This window comes from Lolium rigidum, chromosome 6, assembly GCF_022539505.1.
Source record: "Lolium rigidum isolate FL_2022 chromosome 6, APGP_CSIRO_Lrig_0.1, whole genome shotgun sequence".
Lineage (NCBI taxonomy): Eukaryota > Viridiplantae > Streptophyta > Magnoliopsida > Poales > Poaceae > Lolium > Lolium rigidum.
Genome location: NC_061513.1, coordinates 277,439,152 through 277,457,476, shown reverse-complemented (window position 1 = coordinate 277,457,476; position 18,325 = coordinate 277,439,152). Strand labels below are relative to the sequence as shown.

At 49.2% G+C, this 18,325-nt stretch overlaps 3 protein-coding genes and 1 non-coding gene across 4 annotated transcripts; 3 read left to right on the top strand and 1 right to left on the bottom strand.

Moving 5' to 3' along the window:
- Window positions 1–5,287: 5,287 nt before the first annotated feature.
- On the top strand, window positions 5,288–8,133 carry LOC124667140 (mitochondrial carnitine/acylcarnitine carrier-like protein). The gene is made up of 2 exons (XM_047204466.1): window positions 5,288–5,679; window positions 7,422–8,133. The coding sequence occupies exons 1-2, from the start codon at window positions 5,288–5,290 to the stop codon at window positions 7,918–7,920; spliced, it is 891 nt and encodes a 296-aa protein (XP_047060422.1). The 3' UTR covers window positions 7,921–8,133.
- A 191-nt stretch (window positions 8,134–8,324) lies between these two features.
- LOC124661932 (mitochondrial carnitine/acylcarnitine carrier-like protein) lies at window positions 8,325–10,478 on the top strand. The gene is made up of 2 exons (XM_047199817.1): window positions 8,325–8,498; window positions 9,356–10,478. The coding sequence occupies exon 2, from the start codon at window positions 9,356–9,358 to the stop codon at window positions 10,301–10,303; it is 948 nt and encodes a 315-aa protein (XP_047055773.1). The 5' UTR covers window positions 8,325–8,498; the 3' UTR covers window positions 10,304–10,478.
- A 568-nt stretch (window positions 10,479–11,046) lies between these two features.
- Window positions 11,047–11,133, top strand: TRNAM-CAU. The gene is given in 2 exon segments: window positions 11,047–11,084; window positions 11,098–11,133. It is a non-coding gene; the product is annotated as a tRNA-Met (tRNA).
- A 4,213-nt stretch (window positions 11,134–15,346) lies between these two features.
- On the bottom strand, window positions 15,347–16,381 carry LOC124665324 (abscisic acid receptor PYL10-like). Its single transcript, XM_047202738.1, has one exon. It carries the CDS (start codon window positions 16,204–16,206, stop codon window positions 15,559–15,561), a length of 648 nt encoding a protein of 215 aa, XP_047058694.1. The 5' UTR covers window positions 16,207–16,381; the 3' UTR covers window positions 15,347–15,558.
- Window positions 16,382–18,325: the final 1,944 nt, after the last annotated feature.

The following is an 18,325-nucleotide window of genomic DNA, read 5'->3' as shown; positions in this document are numbered from 1 at the left end:
GGATGGCGGTGTGGGGGGCTGCTTGTCTACATCGATGAGTAAAGGTGGTTGTCCTTGGGTTTCTCTTGTGTAAAGATGAAGACCTACCTGTGGCCGGTCCTTCTTGATCTGGCTAGAGTTTGTTGGAATGGGTGGTATTCGGTCGTGCACACCCATGGTTTTATTCCGACCGTTTGGTTCTGAAGGGAACGGCGCGAAGCTCTGTTCTTTGTTGGCACCAGGTGACATTTTGGTCCATGGTGAAGTGGCGAATAATATCATGGAGTCCCCATTGGAGGACTAGCAATGGAGGTTCGAGTCTCTACTCTGTTGAGGGACTTGTTTGGTGTTCCGGGTTTCACAACAACAATATGTAAGTGGGAGCGGCAGCACATGTAAAGTTCGAAGTCTTATCTTTGAGGGTGAAAATCCAAGGTCCGTCCTTAATTGGTTGTGTCTGGCAATGGCTTCGTTAAAGGTATTATTTTGAGAGCGGGGACTATCTTTAGAGTGAAAACCTAAGATCTTTGATCCGACGATGACGATGCTTGTTTATTATTTTCTTGTTGGAGGCATTGCTTTTGGAGAGACTGTAGTTCATGTGTTTTTTTGGTGGTGGTTATATTGTTGTTGCTAACGTTGTAATTCCGTAGCGAAACTTTTCGTTCCTATTTTTTTTTTTTAGTTGTGTGCATTTATATTACAATTAGGGTATTAAATTATTGCAGAGACCGGATGTAATTGACATACGGAGAGAAGGTGTCTATGTAGTAAAGCCACCATCCGTCCAAGTCTTTATACGTCGTGGAAGTTCCAGTAGACACCGAACTATTCGTCAATACTCCGTACACCATGTCTCGGTAAGCTAAGCTAGATTGGCAAAACGTTTTGGAGTAGTAGTATTTTTCTTCTACATTCACAATAAGTGTAAGTGGGTTCAGGTAAACTAGAGGCAACTCACCGGAGTTGCTTTCTCAGTTCAGACCCATTAGCCTTTGTAATGTACTGTATAAAATTGCAGCTAAGGTGGCGGCTAATCGGCTGAAACAAATCCTCCCCATTCTCATCTCTGATGAGCAAAGCGCCTTTGTTCCGCGTAGGCTCATCACGGATAATGTATTCATATCCTATGAGTGTGTGCATGCAATAAGAACAAGGAAGAGGAAGAAGGCGCTGTGTGCGGTCAAGCTCGATATGATGAAAGCGTATGACAGGGTCGAGTGGAGTTTCTTGAGAAATATGATGTTGCGTATGGGCTTCTCTGTGAGGTGGGTGGATATGATCATAAGGTGTGTTATGTCGGTGAGGTTCTCATTGAAATTGAATGGTGTGATCTCGGATTCTTTCTCTCCTTCGAGAGGATTGAGGCAAGGTGACCCTCTGTCACCGTACCTGTTCCTTTTCTGTGTTGAAGGATTTTCCGCCTTGCTACGCCAAGCACAGGCTGAGGCGCAGCTAGCGGGAGTCAGTTTTGGCCGGAACGGGCCGACGATCACGCATCTTTTATTTGCTGATGATAGCGTCGTCTTCATGGAAGCATCCTCGAGCAGTATGGAAGCCCTACGCTCGGTTCTGAGGAAATATGAGGTGAGCTCCGGTCAGAAGGTCAACTATATGAAATCATCTATATATTTTGGCAAGGGCTGTGAAGAGGAGGCGAGGCAGGAGCTCAAGGTGATAATCGGTATCAGCTGTGAGGCACTCTCGGAGAAATATCTTGGCTTACCGACAGTTGTAGGGCGGTCAAAAAGGGGCGCCTTCAAGAGCTTGACAGACAGATCACGAGGTAAAGTCTCAGGTTGGAAAGGACAAGGGCTGTCAAAGGCGGGCAAGGAGGTTCTCGTCAAGTCGGTGTTGCAGTAGGTTTCGACCTATGCCATGGGCTGCTTCCAACTGAATAAGGGCCAATGTAATTCTCTGAAGTCCATTGCATCACGTTTCTGGTGGGGTGCAGCGGATGGCCAGCGCAAGGTCCACTGGGTTGGTTGGGACCGAATGTGCGAATCTAAGAGGGACGGCGGGATGGGGTACAGAAATTATGAAGTGTTCAACCAGGCTCTACTTGCGAAGCAAGCGTGGAGGATGGTCATAAACCCCGATTCCTTGTGCTCTAGGGTCCTACAAGCAAGATACTTTAAGAATGGAGATTTTCTGAACGCCAAATGCCCCAAACGAGCGTCGTACACATGGATGAGAATCTTGCACGGGCGGGAGCTTCTCAAGGAGGGGCTCATATGGCGGATCGGTGATGGCCAGAAGGTGCGAGTGTGGTCTGATAATTGGATTCCCAGGGAAAGTGTGAAGCGGCCACTTGGACATCATCCGAATAAGGAAGTGGAAACGGTCAGTGAGCTGTTGCTAGAGAATGGCGCAGGATGGGACGAAACGAAACTCTGTGATACATTCTTTGAGGCGGACGTCGAGGACATACTGAAGATACCCGTAGGTAGTGCTGGAGCCGTTGACTATCTATCATGGAATTACACCAAGAACGGGGTATTCAGTGTCCGATCGACGTACCATCTTGGAATGCAGATCAAGAGGAACCAAATGGGAAATCCTGGATCATCGCTGTCGAGTGATGAACATAAAGGCTGGCTGGCTATTTGGTCAGCGGCAGTACCCAACAAGACCAAGGTACACTGCTGGAGATTAGTTAAGAGTGGACTTGCAGTGGGTGGTGAGCTGAGGCGGCGCAGAATCAAGAATGGCGTCGTCTGTGTGGTGTGCAACCGTGAGGAAACCCTAAAGCATAGGTTCTGGGAGTGTCCGCATGCACACCATGCTTGGGAGCTGCTGAGACAGAGAGCAAAGCTGCCCTTGGTTGCGCCACCTGACACAATTCATCGGTACCACGACCTGAAGAGTTGGCTGCTAGGATGGTTTGGGAGATTGGGCCAAAAGGAGCTGTCCCTGGCATTGCCATTGTTGTCCCAGCTCTGGTTTGCGAGAAACGAAGCTCGGCACTCAGAGGGCATTGAGAGCTCGGATAGTACCGTGAGGAGGGCTATGTTTCTGACTGAAGAATGGGCGGCGATGGCTCAGACTAAGGTAACAACAAACCCGACTCTGCCATGCAAGTGGTCTCGTCCTGCACCTGGTTGGCATAAGGCGAACACCGATGGAGCAATGCCTTTAAGTGGAGCTCATGGAGGTGGCGGTGTGGTCCTGCGGGATCACCATGGTGGCTTTGTAGCTGGAGCTTGCCATTTTCCCCCCTCCGTGTGCGATGCTGAGAGTGCTGAGTTACTAGCGTGTCGCCAAGGAGTGCTCCTAGTTCGTGAGTTGGGGGTCGCCAAGCTGGAGTTGGAAACGGACAACATGGGGGCGGTCACAAAGCTGCGGTCAAATGAGGTGGACAGATCGATCCAGGGGCCTTTGGTTGAGGAGATCAAGCTTCTTCTTCGAGGATTTGCTGATCACTCGGTAGTGCATGTGCGTCGGGTATGTAATGGCGCTGCACATAGATTAGCGAAAGATGGCTGTGAAAAATAAGCGTTGTAACGCGTGGGTAGAGGTACCTCCGGAGTATCTTGTGAACCTTTTGGCATGTGATGATGCCACTACTTGAATAAAGTCGCAGCCGTTTGATCTAAAAAAAAAACTAGAGGCAACACTTGTTGCGAATCAAATTCACTGCTCATCGAAAAATTGGTAGTACTCGACGATGGCACGAGCGCACCCATGTGCCTGCCATCCATCCAGTGAAACAATCGTCGTGGGGAAATGTGCAACGAGTGCCGCAAGTGACCTCGTCGCTTCTGCTGCCGTCTCCGGATCAGATATTCAGATCTCGATTCTTTTTTGCAAATTTCGGAAACTGATCTCGACTGATTGTGCATGGTGATCGGGGGATCGTCCTTCCGTGTGCTACGCCACATCGTATCGTATCGCCGCTATAATGTGAGCAGAGCACCAGATCGGGAAAGGAAGGAAGGCAGCCACCTACCAACCCCCAAACTCCGCCGAAACCCACGCTCGGCTCGACTGAATAAACCCCGAGTCCAAAAGCAGCATTCCGAATCCCCCTCCGTTATTCCAGTCCAATCACCACTCCCCCCAACAGCGCTCGCTCTTCCTTCCCCTCCGACGACGACGGCCGGAGGAGACGGAGAGGCCTGCTGCGCTGTCCCGGGCTGGTCGCGGTTGATCGCTTCTTCGTCTCTCGGTAAGGGATACTGCCTTCCCCTAGCCGGATTGGTTTCTCCTGTAGTTCGTTTCGTTCTCGCTTCGCCGTGGCATTGAGGAGTCCTAGTCCGAACCGTTCGCCCTCTCCGGCCGGCTGATCGGCGATCCCGCTTGGCGGCGCGGCGCCCTGCTGGTCTAAGCACGATGCCCGATCGGCGGCGCGGTGCCCCCATCCCTCCATTCGTAGTTCGGCAGTTTCTTCTTCTGCAGAGCGCAATACTAGATCCGAGTTGATTCCCTATGACGAACTTAGCTCTTCGACATGTTTATGTTCTGACAGACTTTGGGGGGTTCCACTGAATATCCCCACCTTTGTTGTAAAAAAAAAACTGAATATCCCCACTGTGCCCACGTGAACGGTGCCTTGGACTGATAGATGCGCACCATCTCTGTTTTGTTTCGATTCGATGCAGACACTTTCACCGCATCTGCGGACATAAACTTCTAACTGATGATCTGTCTGTCTGTCTGCGACGATACTGAAATGATCAAGCAACTATAGAACGTGTGATGACTCGATTACTTACCGCAGCATGTGCATTTTTCTTTTGTCCCCTGAGAGTTCATCGCGTTGCTAGCACAACTTTGTATCTATGTTTTGCTCAAACTTGTCAAACAACTATTGTGAAAACAAATCTTCTCTGAATTGCTGCACACATGGAGCAAACAAATCGTGCACTGAATACATGATGTTGTAATTAACCGTCCCCATTAACCGTGCCTTGGCCTGATAGATGCAGACCTCTCTGTTTTTTTTGCTATAAGATGCAGACACTTTCGCTGCATCTTCACAAACAAAGATGGTCGTGCCATTAATTGATGTATCTGTATGTGATTCGGAGGTGTGATGATACTGGTAAGATCAAGCAACTATGTATAAAACGTGTGATGCCTGATGACTCGATTACTTATCACACTGGGCAATTCTTTCCTATGAAACCACCGTATAGCTTCTGCAACTTATTTTCCATGTTTTACTGACAGATGTAATGTACATTTATGATCAAGAAACTACCATGAAAATAGTATGCTCCGAGTTCCTCCTCAGATGGAGCAAAAAAAATTATGAATCATATATTAAATACATGATGTTGTAATTTGACTGAATTGTACTTAGCAGATGGGGGACATAGCCAAGGACCTGACTGCCGGGACAGTCGGAGGGATCGCCAATCTGGTCGTCGGCCACCCATTCGACACCATCAAGGTCAAGCTCCAGAGCCAGCCCTGCCCTGCTCCGGGCCAGCTCCCCAAGTATGCCGGCGCCTTGGATGCTGTCAAGCAAACGGTTGCGGCCGAAGGGCCGAGGGGATTGTATAAAGGGATGGGGGCTCCTCTTGCCACCGTTGCTGCCTTCAATGCTCTCCTGTTCACTGTGAGGGGGCAGATGGAGGCTCTCTTGAGGTCGGAGCCTGGGGCGCCGTTGACGGTGAAGCAGCAGGTCGTTGCTGGAGCTGGTGCGGGGCTTGCGGTCTCCTTCCTGGCATGCCCAACAGAGCTCATCAAGTGCAGGTAATTAACTGAAGTGGTAATTATACTTTCATGATTTGACCGTATGATCTGGCCAATGAATTTTTGTATGTGAGATTGTAATTTATATTGCAAAGTAATGATATTCATCCTTTTTATGAACTTACCGTTTCCCTGGACACACTAGATGTCATTCATGCTATGTACTTCCTTGCGAGCATTCTATTGTATTACAGTTCATCTCATTTGTCTTGCATCAATATCATGCATCGCCGTAATGGATTAATGCTGCACAATCTAGGGTCATTGAAAGAAAGCCCCTGAGGATCAATTAAAGGCATTGGTGCTGTAAAACCAATTGCCAATAGGGTGCATAGCTTGTGTTTCTAGTCAGTTAAAGGAAGTACCTGGATTTAATGCCTGCGACATCCAGTCTCGTAGTTTATGAATCTATGTGAGAATCTCATGATATTTACCCTTTTATGTGGATCCTTTCCTGAAGTTGCTCTTTCCTGCTAACACTGGATGTCATTCATACTGTGTACTTTGTTGACATGCATTCCATTGTATTACAGTTCATCTCATTAGCTTGCACTGTTATCATGCACTGTCGTGATGCATTAATGCTATACAATCTAGGTCCCGGAAAGAAAGCATCTGACTATAGGCCTTTGGTGCTGTAAGACCAATGCCAATAGGGTGCATATCTGAAAATGTAAATTTGTCTCCAGTCAGTAGGGCGTCAGTTAAAAAAAGTCCCTGGGAATTAATGGCTGCGAAAAATCCTGTCCATGAGTTTAGGAATCTATGTTGGAAACTCATGATATTTATCCTCTGATGTAACTGTGGTTTCCTGCACATTCTAGACATCATCGGTAGTGTGCAGTTCATATACATTCTACTGCATCTCATTCATTGCTGCAATGAATTTGCATTTGTTTATTCTTAAGGTCGCTGAAAACTATCTCTGGGAATTAATTTCCTACTGCTCTTAAGGAAAATGGCGCATGATTTGTATAGCTAAATAAATTGAATTTTGTCTCAGTTAAGTAGAAACTCCGTATTTTGCAAGTGTTTCCATTATTCCCTTTTACAAAACGCATCTTGAATCAGTGATGACTTGAAACAGCATTTTGGCTACTGTTGGTGTGTTGCACTTGATTTTGTTTGGCATCACAATACAATTCAGCGATAGGCAACATATGAATCTTATGAATCGTTGCTGCAGTGGATTGCTTTTATTGTTTCTAGGGAACTGAAAAAGTCTATGAGGATTAATTTCCTAGTGTTCTGAGGCAACAAATGGCATAAGACTGCATAGCTAAAAAGCTGAATTATGTGCCTGTTAACTACAAACAAACTCTATACCTTCATAGTGTTTTCATTATTCCCTTTTGAAAATGCATCTATAATACTACCTCCGTCTATAAAATGATGTGTCAAATTTGTCAAAATTTGAATGTATCTAATTTGGTTTTTGTTGTTCCCGCGAAGCGAAGATCATTACCTTATCTACATCTACATGATTCCAAGATGGTAAAAGATATAAAGTCAAGTAGCGATATTTAGATTGTCCCCCATACAATGGGTTCCTTTTCCAAAATGAGCCTTTTAGCAATCCATACATTAGAAGTATCATTGCTTGTTGAAGCTAGAAGGACATTGGTATCCCATCTCGTATAAAGAACATCCTCATATTGGGTCGCGAAACGTTCCCTCTACCTTGTGTCTTAGTGAAGAATATAATTTTGTTATGGTTCTGAGTTACCTTTGCTGGTTTGCAGGTTGCAGGCCCAGAGTTCTTTAGCTGAAGCAGGCGCTATCTCTGCTGCGGCGCTACCAAAAGGTCCGATGGATGTGGCGAGGCATGTCATGAAGGACGCTGGCCTCAAAGGTCTATTCAAGGGCCTTGTCCCAACAATGGGCCGTGAGATCCCCGGCAACGCCATAATGTTCGGCGTGTACGAGGCAGTCAAGCAGTACATGGCTGGCGGTCCGGACACATCAAACCTCGGCCAGGGCTCTCTCATCCTCGCCGGTGGCCTTGCCGGAGGAGCGCTGTGGCTCACAGTGTACCCCACCGACGTCGTGAAGAGCGTGATCCAGGTGGACGACTACAAGAAGCCTAGGTACTCAGGGTCCATCGACGCACTCAAGAAGATCGTCGCTGCCGAAGGAGTGAAGGGTCTGTACAAGGGGTTCGGGCCGGCCATGGCTCGCAGCGTACCCGCCAACGCTGCCACCTTCGTGGCCTACGAGATCACGAGATCGGCTATGGGCTGACCCAAGGTTCCAGCGCCATCTCCATCTCTTCTCCGACATAGCTGAAGCACAGCAGTTCACAGAGAAATTCAGACATAGAAACCAGGATCACGGCAAGCAAAAACACAAAACATTAACCATTCTTCTTTGCTGCAACACTATGTTCCGAAAAAACTTGCAAATATTGGCAGCAATGGCAGGATTGTTGGCATAATAAAGGTTGAGCTTTACCTACCTGTGCGTGTGTCATGTGTGGAGTTAGTGAGTATAGCTGGTAATTTGGCTTGTCGTGATGGTTGGCTGGGAGTGGATTGGCCATCCGACGGTGATCCAATGGTTAGGGAGTGGTTCTCTGATGTCGATGGGGTGGTGGCCTTCGTTGTTTTGTTGGGTTGCAGCGTCTGGTGACGGAGTGAGTGGGTGGTTCTGCCGTTCTCGTCTTGCTTGGCATCTGAACCACCTCTCCCTTCTTCCTGGCCTGTATTTTTTTGCCCCAGGCCCTGGATAGCTGTGTGTTTCTCATTCCTTTTTCTTTCCTGTGGAAGGGCGGAGTGAGTCCTTGCCAAGCTCCATTGCCGCCCAGAGTCTAGGGAGTTCAGGTAATTCTCTTATGCTTCTCCTGTGAATGCTGCTCTTCTTGTTCATCTTCAGGCCATGGAGAGCTTGAACACAAGGCTGCGATTGCAGTTCTTCAGATTTTCATTTCATTGGATGTGGTGATCTTGTCTAGTTCTTGCCGAATGTGGCTTCTGATTCTTGAAGCACAAACAAAAAATGCAAAACTTTGGTGCTCTAGTTGAGAGTGAGAGATGAGACATGCTGTGCCGTTACAGTATCGATTTGTCGTGCTAACTGCATTTCCTTTGCAAGTGTGTCACCCCCAAAGTGGAACAACCTTGTCTCAGCCTCGACTTCCTCTCTTGCATAATTTCTTATCGTAGTTTCAAATTATTCTACCATAATAAAATTATAAAACGGGGGAAGCAGATTGTAACGAGATTGCGACGATTCAGCGAAAATGGTTCTAGTGCGTCCGTGGGTTTACTTAGTTTCTACTTCCTCTGCTCCCTGCTCCCTGCTCCAAATTAGTTGATCCAGTTTTATCTAGATACCGATAAAAACCATGGAGTAGAAATTTGTGTCTTCCGGTCAATACTGCAAGGTTACGAGATACTATCTCTATTTCCAAAAATAAGTATTACAACTTCGTCTAGATGCAAATGTATCTAGACGCATTTTAACAAAAGATGCTAGGACATTTATTTTGGAATCGTGGGAGTAAGTATGATCGTGTAGGATGCGAACATTGACAGGCTGTTCATGTCCATTTGTAAATACCCCTGATTCCGTTCAAAAAATAATACCCCTGATGTGTTATCTCAGCTTAAATAAATCAGCAAAGAATCATTGAGGAAACTGACTGTAATCCAGCACATCCCAATTATTGTGAGAGCAGATGGGTGACGTTGCCAAGGACCTCGCCGCCGGCACGGTGGGCGGCGCGGCGCAGCTGGTGGTCGGCCACCCGTTCGACACCATCAAGGTGAAGCTGCAGAGCCAGCCCACGCCGCCGCCCGGCCAGCCGCCCAAGTTCGCCGGCGCCATAGATGCCGTCAAGCAGACGATCGCTGCCGAGGGCCCCGGGGGCCTGTACAAGGGCATGGGCGCCCCGCTGGCCACCGTCGCCGCCTTCAACGCCGTGCTCTTCACCGTCAGGGGCCAGATGGAGACCCTGCTGCGGTCTGAGCCCGGCGTGGCGCTCACCATCAACCAGCAGGTCATCGCCGGCGCAGGGGCCGGCGTCGCCGTCTCCTTCCTCGCCTGCCCCACCGAGCTCATCAAGTGCAGGCTGCAGGCGCAGAGCGCGCTGGGCACTGCCGCTCCTGTCGCCGCCGCAGCCGCTGCTCCAGCTGGCGGCGCGGCTGCCACCGCCACCGTCACGGCCGCCGCCGCGGTGAAATACGGCGGGCCGATGGACGTGGCGAGGCACGTGCTGCGGTCGGAGGGCGGCGTGCGGGGCCTCTTCAAGGGCCTGGTCCCGACCATGGCGCGCGAGGTCCCCGGCAACGCGGTCATGTTCGGGGTGTACGAGGCGACGAAGCAGTACATGGCGGGCGGGCAGGACACGTCCGGGCTGGGCAGGGGCTCTCTGATCCTGGCCGGCGGGATCGCCGGCGCCGCGTTCTGGAGCTCCGTGTACCCGACCGACGTGGTGAAGAGCGTGCTCCAGGTGGACGACTTCAAGAACCCCAAATACTCCGGGTCGATCGACGCCTTCAAGAAGATCCTCGCCGCCGACGGGGTGAAGGGCCTCTACAAGGGGTTCGGGCCGGCCATGGCGCGCAGCGTTCCGGCTAATGGCGCTTGCTTCCTGGCATACGAGGTGACCAAGTCCCTGCTCTAGGCTGAGCGCCGGCTACCCGTTTCCGCAGATCGATCGCCATTCTTGACATTGTTCTTCTTGCTGCTCCCTGATTCAGTGACCATCTTCTGTATCCAGGACAGTCAACCTGGCCAGTGCTACCTCTGTAACAGAAAATTGAGCCCTATGAATTGAAAGAAATGTTGCATCTTTTTCTGTTATTTTTGTCTTACTTTCTGATGCAAAGATGTTTCCTTGAACTGTATCAAGACACATCATCTCTGCTCGCCCTTGCCACCGTGCTCCTGCCATAGGTCGACAGAGGGGCTCCTAGCGTGCCATGTGATGTTTCCTCTTCTTCCCAACGCTAGCAGGATCTCCCTAGCTCTCATGTTTTCTTGTGTAGCTGATCGGGTAACCTGCAGAAAGAGAGAATCGCAGACAACACATGGGGAATAACATGTGTCGACCGGCTCTCGTCTGAATCTGATGATTGGTGACAAAGCTGAATGGTTCATTCGTATGTACAAGGCCTGATTCGTATACGTAGGAGCTAGTGATGGATGCTGCTGACCTCATCGCTGGCTCGCAGTTCAACTTCAGCTACTGCTGAATTCTGACGATGTTATCAGCACGAAAGTGACCCAAAATTGACGGAATAGAAAAACAGAAATATGCTGGATTCCTTTTGCCACACTACTCAAACCTGCCTCAGTTTGTTGATAAATCAGACGATTGGTCACGTAAACAATACTTATAGGCTACTAAGACCTTTCGAACATAACGGGGCGGTGGCGCAGTTGGCTAGCGCGTAGGTCTCATAGCTAAAGCGAGTGATCCTGAGGTCGAGAGTTCGAGCCTCTCTCGCCCCATATTTTTGTCTTTCGCATTCATCACCTTTTCTCTGCACTGATTTATGTGGAACTCGGGCTACCTATAGGTTTTAATTTTGTACATTCTAAATATTTAGTCTAAAGTCTTTTTAAAAAATGCACATATAGGCAATGATTGTTTTGTCTTTTAACTACAAAATTTAATCTATAATTATTTGTATTTCTGAAAGGAGGTATTTCTTCGAAATGGAGGATGAGACCCCCCATCGAAAAGATGCATACAGGTTTTTTTATTATTTTATTCAACAAATTATAGATAAATAATATACATCAAAAATCTGAAACATCTACATAACACCTAGGAACCCGACAATGGATAAAGATCATGTCAAAAGGGCCTTATGCTCCGAAAACAACGAAATCCCTCCACCAACTAACAACCAAGAACATCGCATACCCTGAGACGCCCCCTAAGCAAAACAAGAACGCTCATCTGGTTTAGAAGTCTCTTAGCGAGCACCTCATGTACACACACAAAAATGTCACCTCTGTCGAACCGCTAACAATTTTCATGGTTAATATCTGCATAATCTTCGTTGGTCCTGCCGACAATGCCACCATGACGCTAGACAGTGCCCCACCCCTGGGCGAGTCCATCATGTCACGTCTGACACCAAGAATCCTCTGCGCCACGCCGTCGAGACTCTCCGTTGTTGACGAGGTAGATGCAAACCGCTCCATCTCAGAGCCCCTTCAGCCAAAATCAGCTCCAAAAAGGATGCCTCCAAGGAGGAGAAACGGTGCCGCACGCCACCATCATCCCATACAGGAGACCCAGATCTAGTGTTTCCCCCGAAACTTCCTGAACTAGGAGACCAATTGACTGCAACAAAGAACCTCCTAGGAGATGCCTTCAAGGAGGGTATGACGTTGAGAGCGTCACCATCGATTGATCCGGGGATCTAGGGTTTCCCCTGCAGACTCTACTTTGCGTGAGACAGATACCGTCCCAGAAAGCCCAGCGCCGCCCTGGCCACCACCACCAGCGAAGGCCCCAGACGACGAGGCCAAGGAAGATGACCAGCCTCGCTAGGAGGCGCCCTACCACCACCGAATCCAGGGCTGCCTAGGTACAAACCTCCACCGCAGATCGATGCAGGGCTTCCGTCCTCCGTGCAGCAACCACCCCACGCGCCGCTCCGCGCGAGGAAGCCGTCCCACCGAGGTGCTTGGCCATCACATTGATGTGTTCAAAAGTCCTAACGTGGTGGTTACGTGACAAGACCGCCCCAAATGTGATGGTCTTTTGTCATTTTCTTCCTTCAAAAAGATTGTCTATAAAAATATATAGTTATTTTATTTTCAAAAAAAGGAGCTTGAGACTCTAACCTCTGAAATATGCATACAATCTTTATTTCAAAAGAACAGGTATATCCAGGCCAGGCAGTATCCTCTTGGTCTGCTGGAGGAGGAGCACACGTTGGATGGCGTACTACTGCTCCTCGAAATAGGCTTTCACCCCGCTATATTAATATAGCAACGAACTGATACAAGGTAGAGACCACCGCTGGGGCAAACAGCACATCAAAGTTCAAAAGAAAACAAAAGAAGAAGAAAAAAGAAAGAAAGGATGACAAAGTCGGATCGACGAATCCGCAACCGCTGCGCCCTCCGGAAGATTCCCACCACGAGCTTAGCCCTCTGAAGCGCCGCATACCAAGACAGCACCTTCAAGAAGGGATGCGACGATGACGATGTTGCTGCCCGGACAAGCCTAGGGTTTCCCCCGGTATGCGGAAGGGAAGTGGGAAGGGGAACCCCGACGCCCCTCAAGAAGGAATGGTGGCGCCCGCGAGCGTCACCGCGTCGGTGTCGGCCATCGACAAGGATTTCTCCCGTCCCCCACAGTCCCACGGCCCCGGACACTCCGTCATGCTCTGCCAACCTCGCCGCCCACCAACTCGCGCCACCACGGTCACGCAACCACCAGCACCGTCTCACCGTGACCCACTGACGAAGACTGACGAAACTGAAAGGAATCACCCCGAGCCGAGGAGAGCCTGGACAGCAGCCACGCGGGAGGGCGCAACCTCCACCGCCGACCGCGGTGACGGACCGGACGCGGCTACGGGAGCAAACCGAGCCCCTTCGGCCCGGCCGAGCCCGCCGGGCTCGTGAAGCTCCCGTGGCCGCGCTGCAGTCCACGCGCCGCCGTCCTAGCCACCCTCAGCAGGAGAAGCTCCACCAGCCACCGGGAGCAGACCTCGGGATGCCAGATCTGGCCCGCCCAAGTCTAGATGGGGCCCAGACAGGCCCAGATCTGGGTCAGGGCCGCGGCGCCGCCGCTGACCTCCCTGCCACCCCGCCGCCAAGAGGCCGCGCCGCCGCCAAGAGGCCACCCGGAGCAGCGCCACCCGCGGTGCGCCGCCGCCGCCGAAACCTTGCCCACCAGGAAGCATCGCCGCTGGCCGAAGAGAGCCCCGCGCCTCCCAGCCTAGCGCGCGGGTAAGGGACGGCCGCCGCCGGCACCGCGCGGGCTTTGCCCGGTGGCATGCGCCGACGGCGGCGGAGGAGAGAGGAGGAGAGCTAGGACCTGGGCGGGGAGGGTTGGGGTCGTCGGGACGCCGCCCGCGGGGGACGGGACGGGACGAAGGGTTTTTTTCATCCTCGTCCTGGCGTACTACTGCTGATCAGTGATCACTGTCAAAACCCATCAAAAGAACAAAAGATGAACATCATCAGTCAACATTAGTTGTTACCAGTCCCAGTAGTTGTTACCAGTCCATCGGATACAGACATAATCTGGTTACGGCTCACCTGAGCAGTCATTCAGCTGCAGAACAGAAGCACCTACCGTCTCACATCAAAAATTTCTGACGGTGTGCACCGATCGACGTAGCGGCGGCGTGAAACAAAAGCTTTACCATTTCTACGTAAAAAAAAAGATCTGGTGGCAGGCCCGCAACGTCGCAGTAAAAAATTAAAGTCTCTTGTCCTGCGCGTAAAAAAAAAGAAATCTAGAAAAGGATGGCGGCTTTTGCTTTGATAATTGGGGCAAGTTGCGCAAGTGGATGCGGGGAGCGTCAGATCGGTGTCTGGAAGACAGCGCCATGTGAGACGCCATATCCCTGCGCAACCGCCTCCTCCCTCCCGCCGGTAGGCTTTCAATGCTTCTGTCGTCGTCGTCCCCGACGCCGGCGGCGCCCACCACCTTTGATCAAACCTCTGACGGCGATGCCGCGCCTGTTCAAAAGCTTGCGGCGATGGCGATCGGAGGGCGAGAGAGAGAATCTGAATACGGTGATGTATGGAAGCGGAAAGGAGAGGGCCTGCTAGAAGATCTAGTGGTTATTCCTTTTCGGTGATGATGCCAAATTGACAATGGGGCAAGGGGATCCCCACTGATAGCAAGTGGAGCACCTAAACAGCATTTTAATTAGTGGCCTGAAGCAAAGAATCTTGCGTTTTCACTTGTAGCAAGTTCCAAACTGATTTGTCTCCGGAAAGAAGATGGACAGAAAAATGTAGATGCTCACTCGGTCTCCTGAGCATCTTGCTACTGCACTACTACAAGCTTTCTTCTTCCATGTCTGAATCTGTACTACGAGTACTACAAGCTTTCTTCCTCCATGTCTGAATCTTCAAAAGCGCGAACTCGATTAGCAATAGCATCCACTGATTCATCACTCCAACACGATGAAAAACACAGCAATCGCATTGATCACATGATATGGCTTCTAGAAATTTCGGGCAGCACAAGTGCAGATCCTTGGTTCTCAAGTAGTGTTCAGATATATGCACAAGTTTGAATTGGATTTGGGGAAAAATATACAAGTGGGGTTTTCTATTCCAGGGAACTAGTGAAGCAACAAGGGTCGATCGCCACTGTGTCGTGAGCTGGTTCCAAACAAAAATAATCATCCATCCCGGAGCACGCGCAACAGAGATACATGACAACAAACAGACAAAAAACTATACCCACTAAACAAGCATCTAGCATAGTCACAACTAATACAGTGATATCATCTCAGCATATATAGTAGAGTTGATAGATACGGAGTAGTAGCATATCTTCTGATTTCCTCTAAATTATGCAACCATTTATCATCATTAATCCAACATCATGATTGATCAACAGGTGCTAGGGTACGAATCAAGCTAGCTTTTTTTTATGAATCAAGCTAGCTAATGAACATTGAGAGGCAGTACCACTAAGCTGGCTAAATCATCTAGTACTAGTAGTACGGAGCTAGGTATGAACCACATGCAAAGTTGAATTCCAATTGCAATCACAACAGAAAGGTTGAAAGAAATTCCAAAGGAAAAGAAACGGGATGGGGGGAATCCATGGAAAGAGAGTTTTATTACAGGCAGCACCTCAGGAATCACACCTATTTGGAGCTCCTGCATGCGTCGAATTCGAAGCAACCCCCTCCCGAAGAAGAAAAATTAAAGCATCCGGTGCTATTCCGCCGGCGGTGTTGGGGTGGTCGCCGGCGCAGCGGCGGAGGCGGAGGTGGCGTTGGCCTCGGCGAGGGACTTGAGCTTCTGGAGGTTGAGCCTGACGACGGTGTCAGCGAAGAGGCGCGTGTCCTCCTCGCTGTTGCCCTCGGGGACGTCGACGACGTAGGACTCGAGGACGACGGTGCAGATCTTGGCGGGGGGCGCCGGGGCGAGCTCGGAGACGGTGGTGACGGAGCGGTAGTTGGCGAGGCGGTGCTCGCCGCCGGTGATGGTGAAGCCGAAGGCCCTGCGCGCGTCGTCCAGGAGGTCGAGGCGCTCGGTGCTGGTGCTGGCGGGGAGGCCCGAGATGACGCTGACCTCGCGGAGGCGGCCCGGGCGGAGCTCGTCCCCCGCGTCCGGGTCCGGGCGGAGCGCGCAGCTGCGGATGAAGTGCTTGTACACCTGCGGGCAGTCGAAGCGGCGGACGATGGCCCAGACGGCGGCCGCCGGCGCCTCGATGCGCTGCGCCACGAGGGAGGAACATTGGCCTGGCCCCACGGCGTAGCGGTGGTACGCCTCCACCGTGGGCTGCAGCTCCGCGTACTCCGCCGCCGTCAGCCCAAGCCCCGCCGGCACCTCCGGCTCCGCCGCCGCAGGCTGCTGCTCCATCGACTGGATCCGCCTCGACGCGGTGGGTTGGGGAGGGATGCGTGCGGCGAGTGCGAGGGGCCTTGGAGCGACCTTGAGCTCAAGGAAGGAGGAGCCTTGCGCGAGCGAGCTTCCTGCTAGTACATTTAATACTACTCTATCTTGCAGTAGACAGTGAGGCGAGATGGGGAATTGGGGTTTGGGCTTTCTCTCTCTGGTCTACGACCCCTTTAATTTGGCTCATTGCAATAGAATTTATTAAAGTACGTTTATTATTTTCCTCTATTTACTTGCATGGGATTTGGTTCATCAAATATTCAAATAGGGAAAACACTACTTTTGCAGGTTTTTTCAAACCTAAAGAGAATGGTTTCACAACATAATAGAGTGGTTTCTTACGAGTCGAAAGTAGTCTTTACTGTAAAGGTTGTTATTCTTTTTTCTAAGTAAATGGGTCTATTATTAGTTTAAGGATTGTATTTTTTTGCACTGTGAAAAAATGGGTAAATTGTAATCATTTTTATTGTCAGGTTATTTTGGTGGAAGGTTATCGCAAAGCTAACAAGAAAAATTGAAAAAAAAAACAATTTGCTAATGTGGTAGTCAAAAAACAATTACAGTGATTATTCTAGCTAAAAGAGAAAAACTAGAAAGACATTAAGGCAACACCATGTTAGATGCAAAGATGGCCCTCATGTTTTCCATCGAGAGTTACTGTGAACAAATATAGGAAACAGACACCTAGATCAAGGTAGTAGTATGTTTATGCTAAACATTTTTTGTTTAATTCTTATGAAATGATACATATGGTTGTGAAGGACAAGGATGACTTGTAAATTTGGTCCCTATATTATTGAAGTGGTACCCTTTAGGCGTAATAGATGGCGTTTTCAGTACGCAAGGTTTTCGTCGGGGAGCGATGTAAAGGTGCCCAATTTGTTGAAGAAACGGTTCTTTTAGGTGCAACGGCAATAAACGTTTTCTGATAGATGGTTTTATTTCCGTGAATTGTGCCAACTATGGGGAAAACTTAATGCTGAAGTAACGGATCACCTAGGTGATAGGGTCACCATTTTGTTTTTGGCATGGGGTTTATTTCCATATGTTGGAGATATGCCCAAGAGGCAATAATAAAAGTGGTTATTATATATCTTTATGTTTATGATAAATATTTATATACCATGCTATAATTGTATTAACCGAAACATTGATACATGTGTGTTATGTAAACAACAATGAGTCCCTAGTAAACCTCTTAACTAGCTTGTTGATTAATAGATGATTAGTTTCATAATCATGAACATTGGATGTTATTAATAACAAGGTTATATCATTATATGAATGATGTAATGGACACACCCAATTAAGCGTAGCATAAGATCACGTCATTAAGTTATTTGCTATAAGCTTTCGATACATAGTTACCTAGTCCTTTCGACCATGAGATCATGTAAATCACTTATACTTGAAAGGTACTTTGATTACATCAAACGCCACTGCGTAAATGGGTGGTTATAAAGGTGGGATTAAGTATCCGGAAAGTATGAGTTGAGGCATATGGATCAACGGTGGGATTTGTCCATCCCGATGACGGATAGATATACTCGGGCCCTCTCGGTGGAATGTCGTCTAAATGTCTTGCAAGCATATGAATGGTTCATAAGAGACCACATACCACAGTACGAGTAAAGAGTACTTGTCAGGAGACGAGGTTGAAGAAGGTATAGAGAGATACCGATGATCAAACCTCGGACAAGTAAAATATCGCGTGACAAAGGGAATTGGTATCGTATGTGAATGGTTCATTCGATCACTAAGTCATCGTTGAATATGTAGGAGCCATTATGGATCTCCAGATCCCGCTATTGGTTATTGGTCGGAGAGAGTTCTCAACCATGTCCACATAGTTCGCGAACCGTAGGGTGACACACTTAAGGTTTGATGTCGTATTAGTAGAACTTGAATATGGAATGGAGTTCGAAGTATTGTTCGAAGTCTCGGATGGGATCCCGGACATCACGAGGAGTTACGGAATGGTCCAGAGAATAAGATTCATATATAGAAAGTCATTTTATAAGTTTGAAAATGATCCGGTGCATTTATGGAAGGTTCTAGAAGGTTCTAGAAAAGTCCGGAAGAA

Bases quoted from the DNA above. Each gene is read 5' to 3' on its own strand.
- LOC124665324 (XM_047202738.1), bottom strand. From the start codon at position 16,206: ATGGAGCAGCAGCCTGCGGCGGCGGAGCCGGAGGTGCCGGCGGGGCTT.
- LOC124667140 (XM_047204466.1), top strand. From the start codon at position 5,288: ATGGGGGACATAGCCAAGGACCTGACTGCCGGGACAGTCGGAGGGATC. The intron at 5,680-7,421 runs GTAATTAACTGA...GCTGGTTTGCAG, and splicing joins ACAGAGCTCATCAAGTGCAG to GTTGCAGGCCCAGAGTTCTT.
- LOC124661932 (XM_047199817.1), top strand. From the start codon at position 9,356: ATGGGTGACGTTGCCAAGGACCTCGCCGCCGGCACGGTGGGCGGCGCG.